Raw genomic sequence first — 17,982 nt, 5'->3', positions numbered from 1 at the left:
GAGGCTTGATTAGGTAGGAGGTGGCGAAGCGCCGGCGGCGGCCGGAAGTAGCCGAGGCCAGCGGCGGAAGTAGCCGAAGCGGCCGGAGCGGGCGGCAAGGCAAGTCGAGCGCTTCACAGGGCCCTACGCGGCCGCCTCAGCATGTCGGACTTCGACGAGTTCGAGCGGCAGCTCAACGAGAATAAACAAGGTGAGGGCGCCGGGGTCGCGGGGCGGAGGTGTGGGCGGCTCCTCGCGTCGCTGTTTGTCCCCCGCCATTTTCTCCCTCTCTTCCCCCCACCTCTCACGGCTACGCGGCGCCCCCCCACCCCGGTTCCGTGGCGCGCGCCTCGTTCACGTGACGTTCCCGGCGTTCTGCCGCGCGCACCGTGAGGGGAAGGGGGCGGTGGGGCGCGGGCCCGTGACGCATGCGTGCGGCGGCTGTCCCCGCGCCCCACGTGGTCTTGGCGGAGGTGGCGCGGTGAACGCGGCGCGAGCGCGCCAGATGCCTCGACGTGAACTTTTGTTTTTTAAAATCTTTTTATTTTATCTGAAAAGGAGATTATATTAGGCCCCGTAATCCCTTCTTTTTCTCCCGCTGCCTTGGCACTTCCGCTTCCGGTCTGGCCCAGGACCGCGTCTCCACGCCCCCTTTGTTTCCAAAATGGCGCTTGTGAGAACTCGGGGGGCCCCCCTTTCCCTCCTTCACGTGGATGAGGACAGAGCCATTTCGGGGGACGCTTAGAGGTCACGGGCCCCTCTCGTACCCCTTTTCCTTTTTGTTGATTTGCTGTGATCTCTCCGGCCAGGGTGTTTCTGCCCCAGCTGCTGGTCGTGGGGCGCTTCTTATTAACGTGTTGGCCGCATGTTCCCTCGTATTTCCTTGTAAAAGGAAGTGTCTGAGTTCTTTGAGTGTCGACACGCATACATGCTGCATACGCGGGGCTTTTAGCGGTCCCGATAGTCGCGATATGGAGTGTTTGAGATAAACCCCAAATTACGTACAATCCCAAAGTCAGGGCACCTATACTCAGTCTCAGATCCCAATATAGAGAAGGAAACGGAGGTTCTGAGGAAAGGAGGATCTGGCCCACTAAACTTTCCACTTACGGGGAAGGTGGGAGGCAGGTTCCCTTCAGGGTATGGCGAATTGTGATGGGTTAGAACAAAGTGTGGGCCCTACTGATTTTAGGGATTCCGAGAATATTCAAAGTGGGAGAGTTGTTAGACGTTTTAAAAATCTTCCATGTTTCAGTTAGAGTGAAGAAATAGAGGACCAAGGAAGGTTGGGGACTTGTTCATTTTCCTGTGAGGCTTCAGCTGCCCGTGTTCTTGGCGTTCCTGGCTGGTTCAGAGGACGAAATGAGGGCTGAGGAATTTTCCTTTGAACCCGGGCTAGAGTTGGATAGGGGCTGGATTAGGAAACAGTGCCCTGGGGAAGAAATAACGTTTACTGAGTGTCTGACTTTGTCTTCGGTGATGGACTACTCAAGAGCATAGGGGTTGGAGTTGAACACACTAGGGGTTTAGGTATCTGCTTCGTTGTTTAGTCGCTACTTTTAATATGTTTGCGTCTTCGTTTTTTTTTTTTCCCATTTGTAGACTGATTATTGTTATTCTCTTGTCACTGGGCTTTGAGAATATTAATAAGGATTATAGTAATGATAGATGTAGTTAAACTGAGCGCTGTGTGCCAGGCTCTTTGCTAAACTCTTAGCATGATTGTACTAAGCGAATCCTTGTAACAACTCTCCTTGTAAGGCCAAAATGATTTCCACTTCTACTAGGGAGGAAACTGAGGGCTCTGAAAAGTTAAAAGCTTTCTCAGGTCTCATCTGGTCAGAGGCAGAGCTGAGATTAAATGGGGTAACATGTAAAGTGTGTGGCATGTGGCTTGGTTTACACCAGGTGTCTAGTAAGCAGTACTTGCAATTGTAAAATTGCATGCATAGAGAGGAAAGTCTTCCACTCACGTAGAGACGGTTTCAGAGTTGGGCAAGGGCAGGAAAAGGTGCTTTCCACATGTCATTCTGCCACACAACACCTGGGTGGAGTAGATGTGACCCCCCTCGTTTAAAGAAGAGAAAACCAAATCTTAAAAGCTTAAGTTGCTTTTGCATGGTTTTATGTTGTTAGTAAGTAGAAAAACAGGTACTGATTCTGAACTCTGGCTGGCTGCAAAGCCAAGTTCCACTATGCTGGACCACCAAGTGGAGCTGATTGGTCCGTTCTTTGAGGCCCTTAGATGGCACCGTACTGGTTCTCCTGTGGTTTCTCCTCTGATCCTGGTAGGCCAGTGCCTGGACCTGGCGTGTTCCTGGGTTGGTGGAGCTGCTCCCATAAGATGACCACAATACAATGTTTTCAGCAAACGAATCTCCCTTTCTGTTTTTACCTGTCCAGCATCAGTGTGTGGGAGAGGGTTCTTGCCATAGGGGAAGCTCTGCCCATGCACGTATCACTCTGGCTGTGGGTCTTTGTCTCTTTGGAGGACGGGCCAGCTTCTGTACCTGCCCGCTTCTGCTTCAGCCCCTTCCTCTGCTCCCTGTGTCTACAGGGAATTTCCTTGTCTATGTCCCAGGCACCCAGCAGGCGTCACTGCTTTCTCTGCGTGTGTTCCTTTCTGCTTGCTTGCCTGTTTCAGAGCCTTAGCAGCAGGAAGGGCTCCTGGGGCTCACAGCCTGTCCATCTTTCAAGCGTGGAGCCAGCGCTGTGCCCGGTGCCATGCCTCTGTGCTTACCCCACTGCTCTGCACTGCTGGCCTGTCCTGCTGATTGTTCCCCCCAGTTTCTGTCTTTGATTTTGGGGTTTTGGGCCTTCAAGCTGACAGTTACATTGTCGTTAGTGGTTCTAGCCAGAACGTCCTGCCTGATCTGAATTCAGGAGCATGGCCTCATGCTTAACTCTAACTCGCTGGCTTTATAGGGTTTAAGTTCTGGCTTCACCATTTCCTAGCTGTTTGGCCTTGGGCAAGTTGTGGTCTCTCTGTACCTCAGTTTCCTTATCCATTATGTCATCCCCCAGCAGTGTTTTTCTGAAGCAGTAGTGAGGATTAAGTACAAACAGAACTATTTAATACAGATTCTGGTCGTAAGAAGCATCACAATATTTGTTACTGATTTTTTTTCCCCTCTGGGTGCATATTTTTCTGAGTGTTGGTGGTTTTGGAATTGTGACGCTTTTCCAAACATTCATCTTGCGTCAGAAAAACCTGACAGAACACTGGTTGAGGCTGAAGTTTAACATCCTCCCTCAGTGCCTTTTGCCCCAGGGATCATCACTCTGGGTGATGCTTGTTAACATGTATGAGCACCTTAACATATGCATCTTGTGTGTGTGTGTTTCATGGATAGTTGAGAAATGTGGGTGTCTTTGAATTAAGGAAATTGTAGGTGGTGCTCATGCACACCCCAGCTCATGGTTCTTCTTCCATCTTGAAGGATTGGTCTTCCTTCTTCAGGAGTTGAAGGGTCTGGTGGGAGCAGAGGTTTCTGTGGTTTTGCCAGCGAGGCTCTGTTTCTTGTGGCCACCTTGGAGGAAAATAGGACGTCTGGAGGCTGGCAGACATACACACCCCTACTCTACAGCCTCTCCAGTACTTGGCTTTGAAGGGAGTGAGGCAGGGAGAATCAGGTGGTTTGGGGTGCAAGTCTGGGTAGGGCAAGCTCCTCCCCTGACCTGCTGAAGCAGAGGAGGGCGTCGATCCCCTTCGTCTGCGGTTTCTTCAAGGCCCTTCCCTTCCCCGGGGGAAGGGTGCTTGCTTCTGCATTATTCACTGGATTGGGAAGGGATGGGTTGAGTTGCCCTCCTTCCTGGGGATATCAGATCCTGCCTGGCACCTGACCCCAGGCCTGATGATGGGGCTGTGGGTGCCAGCTGGTTGCAGAGGTCTTTCCTGAGGGGTCACTGCGTCCCTTCAGGAAAACATCATTGGGTCTCTTGATTCCCCAGCCTCTAGCCCTGCCCCTCTCAGGGACGACCCTGGGGTCAGGCCCCTCAGCCCTCGAGGGGGACCAGGAGCCAGCCTCCTCTGTCTTCTCTGGCTCCCCAGCTCCTCCTGAGCATCCTCAGGTATCTTACACCCCGGGGGCATTTCCAGGCCCCATCCCCCTGGTCCCCTCAGGGTCCCTGGACTCGCTTGTGGACCTAGGAGGCCTGTTAATTCCCTTCCTCCATCGAATCCCTTCCCTTTGGGGGTGGCTTCCCTGGGGCTTGGGACAGAGCCACCAGCGCGCAGGGTGGGCTGGGTCTGCATCCTCGCTCCGCTCATCGCATCCCCTGCCTCTCACCCTTGCCCAGAGCGGGACAAGGAGAATCGGCACAGGAAGCGCAGCCACAGCCGCTCTCGAAGCCGGGACCGCAAACGCCGCAGCCGGAGCCGAGACCGGCGCAACCGGGACCAGCGGAGCGCTTCCCGGGACAGGCGGCGACGAAGGTACTTGGGCTCAGGGATCCCGGGCTGGGCCAGCCTGGGAGACGGGTCGGGGGTGGGTGTTGGCCAGCCTGTGGGTGGCCTATGAGATTCTGTATCTGGGCCCAGGCTTTCTGTGGCTCATTCTTTCTTTGTATGGATCTGGGGGAGGGATCTACTGCTTGGTCTGTCTTGAATTCCAATTTTTCCCCTGTTTCTTTCATTTCCTCTTTTGGTGATTGCTGGTGGGTTGCTGGGGGCAATAGGTTCTTTATCTGGAGCCATGGAATTGATTCTGTGTTTTCCTTTACAAGGGGCTGTTCTCTGTCTCTGACTCTTGAGGGCCTGTTTCTTCTTTTCAACTCTGTGGCTCTCTGTGGGACTCTCTTTGAGGGGGTTGGTCTCTGCCTCCAGTTTCTTTCTTCCCTGCCTCCTTGGAGAAGGGACCTCTTGGCAGTGAGGCAGCGTCCACAGCCTGGGCTTACTTTCTGGCCCAGGGGTGTTGGTTTCCACCGCCTCTTTTCTCTCTAGGCTCCCGTCTCTGTTCTCTGCCCCTTAGGTGAGGAAGGGCAGGATAGGCGGAGTTCTCCTGCCTTCTCCCAGCAGTTTCTCCAGCTAGAGACTGGTCCTTCCTGGCCCCTGGCCCCTGTCTCCTGTCTCCTTTCTCCTTTCTCCTTTCTTCTTTCCTCACTTCCTCTTTCCTGGGGGTGGGAGTGTTTGGGGGGAAATGGCAGGGCTGAGGGGGGCCTGCTTGCTGCTTGTTCACCTCGGCCCTGCTCCCACCCTGGGGCTCAGTGCCCTTGGGGGGGTGTGGCATGTGGGGAAGACGAGGGTCCCCAGTCACCCCTCCCCATACCTTTCCCTCCCACCCCCCAGCAAACCTTTGACCAGAGGCGCTAAAGAGGAGCACGGTGGATTGATGTGAGCTTCTCTTCCTGCCCCTTCCACCCTGATGTCCACTCCCTTCACCTTCCTCACGCCCGTCTACCCTGCCCTGTCCACTTCCAGCCCTGGCCCGAGCACTGGGAAGAGTCCACTTGCCTTGAAACCAGCACCCCTTCCCCAGGCCCTGTCCCAGATCCTCTCCTTCCCTGGAGAGAGTGGAGCTTACATGGTTGGGGGGAGGGTGAAAGGGTACCTGGGAGGGGGCTCTTAGGCCCACTGTTGGTCAGACTGAGGTTGCCCTGCCCCGCTCTCCCCTCCCACCTCCCCCAGTCGTTCCCCCCGCCATGAGAAGAAGAAGAAGGTCCGTAAATACTGGGATGTGCCACCGCCAGGCTTCGAACACATCACCCCGATGCAGTACAAGGCCATGCAAGGTAGGCCTGAGGCCGGGCTGCTCCCAGAGGTGGAGGGTGCAGGGGTGGGATTCTCTGCATAGCTACCTCTCCGTGTGTGCGTGGAGGGGTCGAGGAAGCAGGCAGAGGGCTGCACACCCCTGGGGTTTCTGGCCTCTGCCCTTTTGAAGCCTCCCTAGAGGAGGAGATGACCAGAGACACACATCTGGACACCATTGGGAAATGAGGCTTCGCATGAGCAGCAGTTACTGACTGGGGGCCCCCAGGGTGGGGAGGGGGTTCTGGAGGCTGAGAACCTGTAAGAGATTTCTGCTGAGGAGGGGAAGTCCTAGTGTGTAGTGGGTGGTCACTGAGTGTTCCCCCAATGCGGTTTTATCCTGTTTTTACCCCCTTTCAAGCTGCGGGTCAGATTCCAGCCACTGCTCTTCTCCCCACCATGACCCCTGACGGTCTGGCTGTGACTCCAACGCCGGTGCCCGTGGTCGGGAGCCAGATGACCAGACAGGCCCGGCGCCTCTACGTCGGCAACATCCCCTTCGGCATTACTGAGGTACTGCCATCCCCCTGCCCCTGCCCTCTCCCTTGTTCCCCTCCCACTCCTCCCCTTCCCTCCATTCCCTCTCCCCAACCTGCACGGGTCAGACTCTGCTCCTGCAAGACCCCCCGGCCCCCTCCCAGACGGACGGATGGAGTTGAGCCAGCCAGGGGCCGGGCTGGGGGTGGCCCTCCCTCCCTCCTCTTCCCCTCTCCCGTCTCCCCTCCCCCCAACCTCCTCCAGCAACCCAGGGATCAAGCACACACATAATGTACCCACGTGTTGTACCTACGTGTCGGAGAGAGACAGAGAGGGAGACTTGGACACACACACACACACACACACACACACACACAGACGCACGCTGCCCCTCAGTTTTTTTCTGACACGCCTCTCGTTCTCTGCCGCCTGTCCCCCATCCTCTCCCCATGTCCCTCCCATGGTCGCTGTTCTTTTATTTTTGATCGCCCCTGACCTCCCCGCTTCCCCACCACTCCTTTTCCCTATCCCTCTCCCCCACCCCTTCCTGTGGCACCCCCTGAGAATCCCGAGATCAAAGAGTTGTTTCCATTTCTCTTTAAAGTGAAATATTGTGGGGCTGAGATCCCTCGTAGCAACAAAAAGTTTGCTACCATCGTTGAAGGCAAGTAAGGTCCATTCTGACTTTCTCAACCTGCACTTTGCTACATTTGATAAACCAGCCCCCGGACTCCAGGGCCAGATTCCTCCACATCACTCTTTTCTCCTCCCCTCCCGTCCCTGCCCCTCCTCCCTACACTCCTCCTCTCCCGCCCCTGCACTCTTGACCTCCTCCTCGCTCGTCTCCGTCTCCGTCTCGCTCTTCCTTTCTGTCCTCTGCTTATCTCTGCCCTTGCCTGCTGCCTCCTTTCTACTTTCCTGTCTGTCTCCACGGCGTGTCCCTTCCTGTGTGCTGTCTCCATCTCCTCTGTTTCATGTTTTTCTTCATTTTGCGTTGTCGTCATTCCCTCTGCCTTTTCTTGAACGATCTTCCCCTTTCCCCTGGTTTTTTGGGGCCCCCGTGGCTCTCCCCCGATGCCTGTCCATCGCCTGCCCTTGGCCGTCTCTTGCTACTGCTTCCTCCCCATTTTCTCTCTTGCTTCTGTTCCCACTATTGACTTCTACACCCCCACCCATATTCCACTGTTCCTTCCCCCACTCCTCCCTCCCCTCATCCCTCTCCCCTTGCCCCCAAACCCCTCTGTGTCTCCCTCTCTCACCCTTCCCCTCCTCTCTCCACCTCCCTTCCCCCGTCCCCCCCTGTCTCCTATTCCCTCTGCAGGAGGCCATGATGGATTTCTTCAACGCCCAGATGCGCCTGGGGGGGCTGACCCAGGCCCCTGGCAACCCGGTCTTGGCTGTGCAGATTAACCAGGACAAGAATTTTGCCTTTTTGGAGGTGAGCAGGGGGAGTGAGCAGGGTCAAGGCAATGTGTGTGATTCGACGGCCCGTCCCTCAGGCCTGAGGTGTGTCAAGCTGCCTTGCGCTGTTTCCACCGGGCCCTCTGCTGTCCATTCTGTACTTGGTTGCCAAAGTGAGCTCTGTAATAGCTCTACAGATCCCATCCTACTGTCTGCCTCCTCTTTGCTTTCTGTGTGACCTGAGAGGCCTGTTTGGCCTCTGCAGACCTCTTCGGCCTTTTCCAGACCATTCCAGCCCAGTCCTCTGTTGTCTGGCCACACTGACCTTCCCAGAACGTACCATGCTCCTGCCCACTTGGCTGGAGTTATTTACCCCAGCTAACTGGTGTTACTAACTAGTCTTGCGTGTCAGTGTTTCTCAAGTGTCTGGAAAAGGGCCTTGGTTTTTGATCGACCAGTCTTGGTGGACTGATTCTCTCAGGAAATACCGTGAAGGGCGCTGGTCGCTTGCTGCAGAGGTTTCCCAGTGCTCCCTCTTGCTCTGTACCCGCCTCACTGAGGTCCGCTTTCAGCTGCACTGCTCCGGGTATCGGCCGAAATGTCTCCTCACCAGAAAGACTCCAGTGCCGTCATCTCCCCTTTCAGCCACACCTCCCCATAACATCCTCGTTCAGCACTTTGCCCCCCCCAATCATCACAGCCTGCAGTTGTGTGTTTGCCTTTGTGTGTGTTGGGTGCCTGGTGTCTTTAATTGTGGAGGGTGAACTCCTGGCATTGGGGACGTGCATGTCTGTTGTCCTCCCAGTGCCTGGCCCGGGGCCTGGCATGTTGCATTTGTTCACGTGTGAAAGGAAAGAAGAAATCCTGATCCTGGAGTACGTGGGGCTGTACTAGGCCCTTACCCTCATCCCTCACCACTGCTTTCTCTTTCTTTCAGTTCCGCTCAGTGGACGAGACTACCCAGGCTATGGCCTTTGATGGCATCATCTTCCAGGGCCAGTCACTAAAGATCCGCAGGCCTCATGACTACCAGCCGCTTCCTGGCATGTCAGAGAACCCCTCCGTCTATGTGCCTGGTGAGTGGGGGATCCATTAAGCTCCCCCATGTCCTCCAACCCTATTCCCCTGGCCCATCCTTCCCTTCAGCCCAGCTGGAGTGGCGTAGGGAGTCATGTAAGTACTGGAGAACACAGGTGTCTTTTACCTGCTTCCTCCATGTCTCTGTGAGTGGGGTGTTCTCTGCTAATAGAGGAGGTGTCTGGGGCCAGGACAGTAAGCTGTGACCTGCTTGAGGACACACAGCTTGTACGTAGCAGAGCCAGGACAGATCAAAGGTGCTTGGGAAGTGAGGGGCTTGTGGCCTGGACCTCTTCCTGGTCTGCGGCTGTGGGACCTCAGAGGGCTCAGTCTGTGCACGTCGGGGCAGGTGTGCATCAGCACTTGTCAGCAGAGCTTCTGCTGTGGGGTCTGGCACCTGGATATTCACTCATTTTTTGTCTCCCAGCGTTTGCCTTGAATCTTGTGTTCGGGCCATTCCTCATAGCTGTGTGTAATATCATCTCTAATTGGTAGGTAACAGAGCAGACCAGGGGTGGGCAGACATTTAACTGTGTGAAGCAGCTGGAGGGTGTCTGCGTGCATGGGACTGGCCATGTGCCGGCACACCTTACCATACCTGGCTGCCGAGGTCGGGATTTCCTGTGCTTTTCTCAGGCCATGGGATGGTTTCCCTTTAGAGAATGTGCAGGAGGTACACAGCCAGGCAGTGAGCCCTGTCAGCCCACAGGCTAAGTTTGCTGACCCTTGCAGTTGACGAATGGGATGTGAGTGAGAATTGAGCCTTGTCTGGCACCCTGTTGGGGTACGGCTGTGTCTCAGACCTGGGACCTGGAGGAGGTGGGGTTCTGCTGGCCAGCACTCACCGTTGGAGGAGCCCTTTAGGAACCGAGTCAGCTCTTCAGGGTGGGTGATGTGGAGCGTCAGACAGAAGCACATCTGTGTCCAGCAGGACTCGGGCTGGGTCCCTCACCTGCCTCCAGTGCTTTGCTGCTTGCTTTCTGTTTTCTTCTATTTTTTGAGATGGAATCTAGCTCTGTTGCCCAGACTGGAGTGCAGTGGCGCGGTCTCGGCTCACTACATCCTCTGCCTCCGGGGTTCAAGCAATCCTCCTGCCTCAGCCTCCCAAGCAGCTGGAATTATAGGCACCTGCCACCATGCCCGGCTGATTTTTGTATTTTTAGTAGAGATAGGGTTTCACCGTGTTGGTGAGGCTAGACTTGAACTCCTGACCTCAAGTGATCCACCCACTTCAGCCTCCCAAAGTGCTGAGATTACAGGTGTGGGACACTGCGCCCGGCCCAGTGCTTGTCCACCATGAGTTTTGGTAAATTTTGCTAACGTTTTAGAGCCTGCTGTGTAGTATGTATTGACATGCTTTAATCTTTATGGACTTTTTACATATGGGTACATGTCCCAAATCAAGCTATGGAATATCTTCCCCATGTCTCTTCCCGGTAGAGCCACTGCCTTTTTGTTCCTTGTAGATCACATGAGTGGCCCGTCACTTGCTGGTGCTTCATATGTGTGTCAGGCACTGTCCTAAGTGCACTCCACGGATCACCTTTAGTCTTCATGGCAGTTCCGTGATAAGGGATTGGCAGGGAACAGTTTAGAGGCTATCTCTGGCCCACGGCCTGTTTTTGTAAATATGGATGGATTGCCACACAGCTGGCCTCTCTGCAGTGCCTCCTTCCTGGGTAGGGACACTTGGGCCTTGGGGAATAGGAATGGTGGGTTACGGATCAAAGGTTGCTTCTGTTACCAGGCTGAGGGACTTGAGTCTTCTGAGGGTGATGGGGTGCTCTGCCAGGGCCTGGGCACAGGGTGGCCCAGTGATAGCAGTGGCTGTCGAGCTCCTCTGAGGCACCCCTGGGCCAAGCTGACCTGCCGGGTATTCCTCCTCCTTCCAGATGAGGAAAGAGCTTTGGGACAGTGGGGATCCCTGCCGGGTCTTCCCCACACCACCTCTGCTCCAGATGTGATGCTTTATAGATGGCAGCCTTTGCAGAGGCATGGGGCCTGTTTCCCCACCCGACTATTGCAACGTCCCTGTCAGGTGGGGCTTATCCTCCTCAGTGATGAGTGGAGGAACTCGCAGCTCCCGAGAAGATTCCTTTGAAGTTGTCAGGGGACAGTGGCTGGCCTGCCCTGTTGTGGCACTGAGTCTAGCAAAGGCCCAGGTCACAGAGACTGCTGTGCCTGTTCTCAGTTCCCCTATTAAATCAACACGGCGCGAGCTGTTCTCATACATGAGGCTTGTACGATGAGTGCCAGGGTCCTTCCCATTCTGCAGATGAAGACTCTGAGGCCCTTGGAGCCTTATGTGGAACAAATAGGACTCGAGCCCAAGGAGCCATGAATCTGGCCTGCCCATCTCTTGTGCCCTTGGCCCCATGTTGCTCCGGTGAGACGTGCAGAGCCGGGGTTTGGGGCCCAACTCCAGTGAGGCCCCTTCTTCCTTGGACCCAGGCAGAGCCTGCAGCCTGCCCCACTGCCTGTGGAGAGTCACAGCTGAGTGCGGGCTCTGGAGGCCACCTTTTTCCTGCCTCTGTGGCTTCTCTGAACGCCTCAGTTTTTGCTGTGTGTGCTGTATCTACAGCACTGCAGTAGGAGATACCTGGCTCATGGGTGAGTGCTCGGTGCGTGTCCTGCTCCCAGGCTGCTGCCGCTTGTCCCTGTGGCAGAGGAGCCGAATCTCCTGGGGTCTGTGTGGCCTCCTTCTGGTGACTGGAGCCGGCTGGGTTGGTGCTTCCAGTTCTGCAGGGGGCAGCGTCATTATGGGCTGGAGGGGCTTGAGTAGATTGGTGGGAAAGAGTGCATGGGGTGCCTCCCCTCTTCCCATGGGCATAGTGGTTCAGCTTCTGAGGCTCTTCCCCGTTAACTGTCTTACCTATTTCTTCCTAGGATCAGGATCGAGGTGGCATGGGGCCTCTCACACTTGGTGTGGGGGCTGCAGAGGAAGGGGAGGCCACATGGTCTAGGCTTTGAACTTGGGAGTCAGGCTGGTTGGGAACTGGGGCCTTGGCATAGCTCACGTCTGACAGCTCAGCACCAAGATACATTGGCAGAGCCTGTGGGGTGTCAGGTTGAAGTATCCCATCAGCAGGCACCTGTCTTTGAGTCCAGAGTTCAGTGGAGAGGGCAGGATCATGGGCTGATAAATTCAGCTGCTAAGCCCCACTGTGGTGTGTCAGGCCTGCAGTCAGCACACAGCTCAGAACAGCTCACACTGCAGATGCTGTCCTGAGACTGCCGGATAAGCCTCGGCTCCTCATCGTGTCGTGCCACTTACGAGGGCAGGCTGCCCCTGCAGTGGCACCTGCTGTTCTGACAGGGCGTGAAGCGGGGGAACCGAGCGTTAATGGGAGCCTTGTCTGGGTGGCTGTCAGTCAAGGGGTGGAGTGTGTTGGGACTCACCAGCGGGTCCCAGGCCCAGGTGACCTGCCAGCGTTCCACAGCAGCAGGTGGCAGAGGTGGGTGTGAACTCAGGTCTTTGTGTCCTCAAGGTGTTCTGGGGGATGTTCTAGTTTGAGCTTCCCCTGAGGCTGGGCAGATCTGGGAGCATGCTGCCTTCTTCCCAGGGAGCTGTGGTGTGCCACTGGCCAGGCCCTCCCCTGTCAGATCAGGCTGTGGGGGGTGATGGGCGCGTGGTGCGGCCCCTCCTCCTCGCCTCAGGACTGTCCCAGGGTTTTGGGAGTTGACCTGGTACTGGAATTGTCTCTCCTCTGCCCATAGGGGTTGTCTCCACTGTGGTCCCTGACTCTGCTCACAAGCTGTTCATCGGGGGCTTACCCAACTACCTAAATGATGACCAGGTAACCTCCCTGCCTCCCTCCAGTCCCCTCCCTACACCCTGCCCCACCTCAGCCCAGCCCTAATGGACTCTCGGCCCCTGTAGGTCAAAGAGCTGCTGACATCCTTCGGGCCCCTCAAGGCCTTCAACCTGGTCAAGGACAGTGCCACGGGGCTCTCCAAGGGCTACGCCTTCTGTGAGTACGTGGACATCAACGTCACGGATCAGGTGAGTCCCCGGTCCCTGGCCGCTGCCGCATCTGTCCTTCCCTGCCCTGTGCTGTTGCCAAGCCGTGGTCTCCCCTCCTCAGGGGATGGGGCGGGAGGCGGCCAACCTGAGGCAGCGCTCTGCGTGTGGGCTGGTCCCTGTCCCATGGTGTTGACTTTTTCCAGGCTCTTCATCCCCTTTGCCTTCCCCTCTTCCCCCACCAATGCCCCGGCTTGGGGGTAGGTGTTGGGCTCCCGGTCCCTGACCCCACCTCTCCCCGCACCCCTGCACCCCTCATCCTCCAAACGCAGGCCATTGCGGGGCTGAACGGCATGCAGCTGGGGGATAAGAAGCTGCTCGTCCAGAGGGCGAGTGTGGGAGCCAAGAATGCCACGCTGGTGAGCCCCCCGGCACGTCATCTTCCATTGGCTCGAGGGACCCCGGGGTTGGGAGGGGCTGGCTAGGGACAGGTGTTCCTGATCTCTCCCGCAGCATTTATGGGAAGGCATTTGGGGGTCATTCAGTGCAGTGTTGGGGAGTGGGGCTTCAGGCGTTAAAGTGGAGAGCTGGCCTTTCCCCAGGGTGGGCGTCCGAGGGGCACAGGCTTGAGCAGAGGGAGACTGGGTCTGGGCCCCCTGTGACACCCCTTCGTCCCCTGGCTCCACAGAGCACCATCAATCAGACGCCTGTGACCCTGCAAGTGCCGGGGCTGATGAGCTCCCAGGTGCAGATGGGCGGCCACCCAACTGAGGTCCTGTGCCTCATGAACATGGTGCTGCCCGAGGAGCTGCTGGACGACGAGGAGTATGAGGAGATCGTGGAGGACGTGCGTGACGAGTGCAGCAAGTACGGGCTTGTCAAGTCCATCGAGATCCCCCGGCCTGTGGACGGCGTCGAGGTGCCTGGCTGCGGAAAGGTCAGGATGTCCCGGACCCGCTCTCCACTTCCTCACTCTCTCCCCTTCTCCTCCTCTCCCTGCCCACACCTTCTTCCTGTTCTGTCTTCCCCTGTTCCTCTCCCTCTCTCCCGCCCTCCCTGTCTGGCTCTCCCTTTGCTTCATGAGCATAGGTGCCATCACTGTGTGCCGCCCTCAGGCCTGGCCATGGGAGATGTTGGTGACCCAGAGGGGTGTGTGGCCCTGTGGGGGTCCAGGGCCTGCAGGAGGGTCAGTAGCTGGGGAATGCAGCTCTGTATGTATTTAGAGCTGGACTGTGCTCCTTCTCCTTATGTGACCTTGCTTGTGGAAATGGTTTTGCCTGGTCTGTGGAGCAGGGAAGAGTGCTGGGAACAGTCCTGGGACACCTGCCGGTGTCTCCTGTGTGCCAGACACCCTGCTGAAGCTGTGTCTGCTCACCCTGAGCCCTCCCAGTAGCTCCTGAGCCCCATCGTGGGAGGAGACAGGTACAGTGCGGGGAGGCTACGCAGGCAGGTTTCAGGTTTTTGCAGTCTGATTTCAGAGCCCACCAAGTCCTGCCACCTCCAGCGCCGTGGCAGGTGTCATCACCTTACCTCGTGTGCCTCTTGAGGCGGCGGTGAGGGCATGTGTGTGGAATTCCCATTGGACCAGGCTCTGAGACTTCCTGTGCCGCCGAAGCCCTGGGGGTGCAGCTGTTAGAGGGCACCCATGTTGTGTTGAATTGCAGCATTCCTGGGCGTGGTGTTCATTCAGGGGGGTCAAGGTCAAGAGGTGGCAGTGAGCAGATGAGGGAGGGAGGTGGTGGGGCTGGGGCTGAGTGGCAGGCCTTGGAGGGCTGTGTGGGTCTTAGAATGACCAGTTATTTTGAACCAGATGGGAGGGAAGCTATTGAGAGGCCTCCAGTGTGGTCACGCCTGGCAGATGGAAATGGCCCCATGTAGTGAGGTTGGGCGTGCAGAGGTACAGCAGGCACTTCCTCACAGGGCGCAGGATGTGGATCGATGAGCAGGAGGGCAGAGAGGGCGCTGTGGACAGGAGGGCATGCCGGGAGCTGGAGGGTTGGTGCTGCTGAAGTGGCCCAGGAGCCAGGGGTGTCAGGGCCAAGGCTGGCTCTGCAGGTCCAGACTGGGGAGGGCCTTCCAGGGCTCAGTTTCTCCCTGGAGTGGCGGGTTTTTAAAGGAGAAAACAGGGCTGTGGTTGCATTTTTGAGGTGATTTTGGCCGCTGTTGAGAAAAGGAATGGTGAGGAGGTCTCCTGGAATAATCTGGGTGAAAGATGGTGATCTGATTTAAAGTAGTAGCAGGAGATGGAGAGAGGTTGATTGATTCGAGAGACTTGGGCCTGGGAAGTGTGCAGACTTTGTTGCTGGGAGGGGAGGGAGAAGGCCTGTGAGATGCTCAGTGGCAGCTTTGATGTAGGGGTAAGCAGGTGTGGGGCTAGCTGGCTTTGTAATTTCTGAGACACCCAGTAGAGATGTCCAGCAACAGTGAGCTGGACAGGTCTGTGTTCCCACTGTGAGGGCTGATGGTCACAGGTCCGGCCTGAGATGTGGGAGTGCTTTGCCCAGGGAGAACAGGGTTGGGGAGGGCAGCTGGAGAGGAGGAAGGGGCATCTTAGAGGAGCATGTGGAAGGCCAACAGCATCTCCTGCCCACTGCAGAGTCCTCGTCCCTTGAGCCAGTATGTCAGGGCTGCTCAGGGCTGCCCTCTGGTGCTGGGATGGAGCTTGGCTCAAGCAGAAGTTGAGGAAACATTTGTGGGAACAAGAAGGAATGGAGATTTTGGCCTTTGGGATCAGCTGACCTGTTTTGCATATTACATTTATTGCATCTGCCAGGCGTGGTGGCCATGCCTGTAATCCCAGCACTTTGGGAGGCCAAGGCTGGCAGATCACAAGGTCGGGAGTTCACGACCAGCCTGGCCAATGTGGTGAAACCCCATCTGTATTAAAAGTACAAAAATTAGCCGGGTATGGTGGTGCACGCCTGTAATCCTAGCTACTTGGTAGTCTGAGGCAGGAGAATTACTTGAAACCGGGAGGTGGAGGTTGCAGTGAGTTGAGATTGTGCCACTGCACTCTAGCCTGGGCGACGAGCAAGACTCTGTCTCAGGAAAAAAAAAAAAAATTGCATCTTATTACATTTTTTTTGTTAGTTGTCTTTGCAAATATATTTAAAAGCAGAGACTGTGATAGTAATATATTTTTATCATAGTATATGTAGTAATATTTTGGTGTTCCTTTACCTGGCTTCAAGTTGCCGATATTTTGTCATTCTTTTTATATTCAGCTAATTTCGTCCGCCTCCTCTTTTTTCTTTGCTGGATAAAGAATATCAGATATATTTCTCCTGAGATCCTTAAGTATGTTTCTCTAAATTCTCAGCCTTGGGTCATATAACTTCTCTTTGGGGTCTATGCTGTATGTTGTAGGATGTTGAGAGGCATCATCCCCAGTCTCCACCCATCAGATGTAGGAGCACTACTCCCTGCTTTGAGATAACCAAAAGCATCTCTAGACATTGCTGAGTGTTCCCTGAGGACACGCCTCTCTTCCCCCCCGCGCCAGTTGACAACCACTGCTCTAACCAGATAACCTTAAAAAATTGTTTTTTAATAAAACTACAATAGCATGATTACATTAGCAAAATTAAGTTTTTAGTGCCTATTCCATGTTCAAATGTTTCTGTCTCAAGAATACTTGTTTTTTTTCGAATCCTAATTTCCGAGCATCCCTTACTTCATTTATTGTTGGAGAACATGGCTGTTGGGGTGGTTCTGGGAGCGCCCACCATGATGGCTGCTGATGTGGAGTAGACACTCAGCACGAGGGACCCCTGGGTGGGGGTGGTGAGCTCGCCTCTGCCTCCCGCCTGCCCTCTGTGGCTCTGCTGATTGTCCATGCCTATGGTGTGTCTGTGCTCTTGTTTTCTGATATTGCAGGATGTTTGGGTGAATTCCACCAAACCTCCACTAAGGGTCCCTTTCTGACGCCTGTGGCAAAGCCCCTTCCTGCGTTCAGTTCTGGGCTTGGGTGGATGCTGGCTGGCCGCTGGGTGTGAGCCTTGTTCACAAACCAGCCTTTGTTTTCCCCACAGATCTTTGTGGAGTTCACCTCTGTGTTTGACTGCCAGAAAGCCATGCAGGGCCTGACAGGCCGCAAGTTCGCCAACAGAGTGGTTGTCACAAAATACTGTGACCCCGACTCTTATCACCGCCGGGACTTCTGGTAGAGGCGGCCGGGGGAGGGTGGGGGCAGGGCTGGCTGGGGGCAGTTCCCCACTCCCGCCCCCCCCTTATCCCCCTCTGAAGACGACGGGCAGAGGAGTGACAGCCGCACAACACACGGCAGCCGGCAGCAACTGGAATGGCAGCAATTAAGGGCGGGGGCGGGGGTTGGGGGTTAGGGCAGGGAGGGGACTGGGGAAGTGCGCACACAGCCCACAAGACAACATGCACCCACACAGACACAGAGGGAAGGGGTTGGGATGGGGACAGGGTGCACAGCAGGGCGGGGTAAGACCCCTAGCCCCTCCCAAAACAGCCTCTCCCTTCTCCCTTAGACCCCATTCTCCTCCCCTTCCCCATGGTAGGAACATAGCGTGTTTATATTTTATGGCCAAACTATTTTGAATTTTGTTGTCCGGCCCTCAGTGCCCTGCCCTCTCCCTTATCAGGACCACAGCTCTGTTCCTTCGGCCTCTGGTCCTCTCTGGTCCCCTCCTGGATTTCTTATGTAGTTGATTTTTCCCTCTTTAGTCTCCCCGATCTGCGCCCAGCCCCGTGGCTCTGTCCCTCTCCTACTCTCTGTGGCAGTTTCATATTTGCTAAGACGAATTTGCTCATTAAACATTTTGTTGTATTTTACTTTATGGAGGGCTGTGTGTCCAGTGTGTCCCACCCTCTTCCTTGGTTCCGGGCTCGGGTGGGGGTCCCCTTGGCAAACCGGGCCCCTGGCCGGGACGCCCCTGGTGCCGGCACCCACATCCCCGGGACCTTCCCTGCTGGCGCAGTGCGCTTCTCGGGGTTGGCACAGGCATGGCTCCGGGGCGGGGCGTGAGGTTCCCGAGTGCTCTCCCGCCCCGCCGAGAGGAGGATTGCCCGAGCGGGACGGGACGGGATGGGCGCGGCGTGGGTGCGCCAGGAGCTATGTGATTTCCGCGGAGCGAGGTGGGATGAGCCTCGGTGTTTCGTGCAGAGCCTAGCGGCGGCGGGCGGAAATGACGTAAAGGTCACCTCGTAACTAGGACCTGCGCGCCGGAAGTGATGCCTCCCTGGTTAGCTGGGCTGCGGAAGCAACTCCCGCCTGGGCCGGGTGCGGCACCGGAGGGCGGGGAGCGCGGCAATTTCCGCTTCCGGTCCGTCGCCTTCGGTAGCTTCCCATCTCTCCGGCGGCTCCCCTCCCCCG

At 56.2% G+C, this 17,982-nt stretch overlaps 1 protein-coding gene across 2 annotated transcripts; it reads left to right on the top strand.

The window, feature by feature from the left end:
• Positions 1 to 51: 51 nt before the first annotated feature.
• On the top strand, positions 52 to 17,446 carry U2AF2 (U2 small nuclear RNA auxiliary factor 2). 2 transcript variants are annotated; one of them, XM_012465302.2, is made up of 12 exons: positions 52 to 190; positions 4,279 to 4,414; positions 5,267 to 5,311; positions 5,606 to 5,709; positions 6,087 to 6,238; positions 7,524 to 7,640; positions 8,541 to 8,679; positions 12,398 to 12,477; positions 12,561 to 12,683; positions 12,974 to 13,072; positions 13,330 to 13,578; positions 16,673 to 17,446. In XM_012465302.2, the coding sequence occupies exons 1-12, from the start codon at positions 142 to 144 to the stop codon at positions 16,805 to 16,807; spliced, it is 1,428 nt and encodes a 475-aa protein (XP_012320725.1). In that variant the 5' UTR covers positions 52 to 141; the 3' UTR covers positions 16,808 to 17,446. The 2 variants fall into 2 exon arrangements, with proteins under 2 accessions (XP_012320725.1, XP_012320727.1); XM_012465304.2 differs by having other exon boundaries at positions 53 to 190; positions 12,974 to 13,060.
• Positions 17,447 to 17,982: the final 536 nt, after the last annotated feature.

This window comes from Aotus nancymaae, unplaced genomic scaffold (genome assembly GCF_030222135.1).
Source record: "Aotus nancymaae isolate 86718 unplaced genomic scaffold, 86718_ANA_hifiasm-v0.15.2.pri h1tg000028l, whole genome shotgun sequence".
NCBI lineage: Eukaryota > Metazoa > Chordata > Mammalia > Primates > Aotidae > Aotus > Aotus nancymaae.
Note: the sequence above shows the minus strand (reverse complement) of the source record. Positions and strands in the feature narration are given on the sequence as shown.

What these genes read in the sequence shown, in the direction of transcription:
- U2AF2 (XM_012465302.2), top strand. Translation starts at nt 142, where the DNA reads ATGTCGGACTTCGACGAGTTCGAGCGGCAGCTCAACGAGAATAAACAA. An exon ending in GAGGAGCACGGTGGATTGAT is followed by an intron (nt 5,312 to 5,605) that starts GTGAGCTTCTCT and finishes CACCTCCCCCAG; the next exon opens with TCGTTCCCCCCGCCATGAGA. An exon ending in CCCCTCCGTCTATGTGCCTG is followed by an intron (nt 8,680 to 12,397) that starts GTGAGTGGGGGA and finishes CTCTGCCCATAG; the next exon opens with GGGTTGTCTCCACTGTGGTC.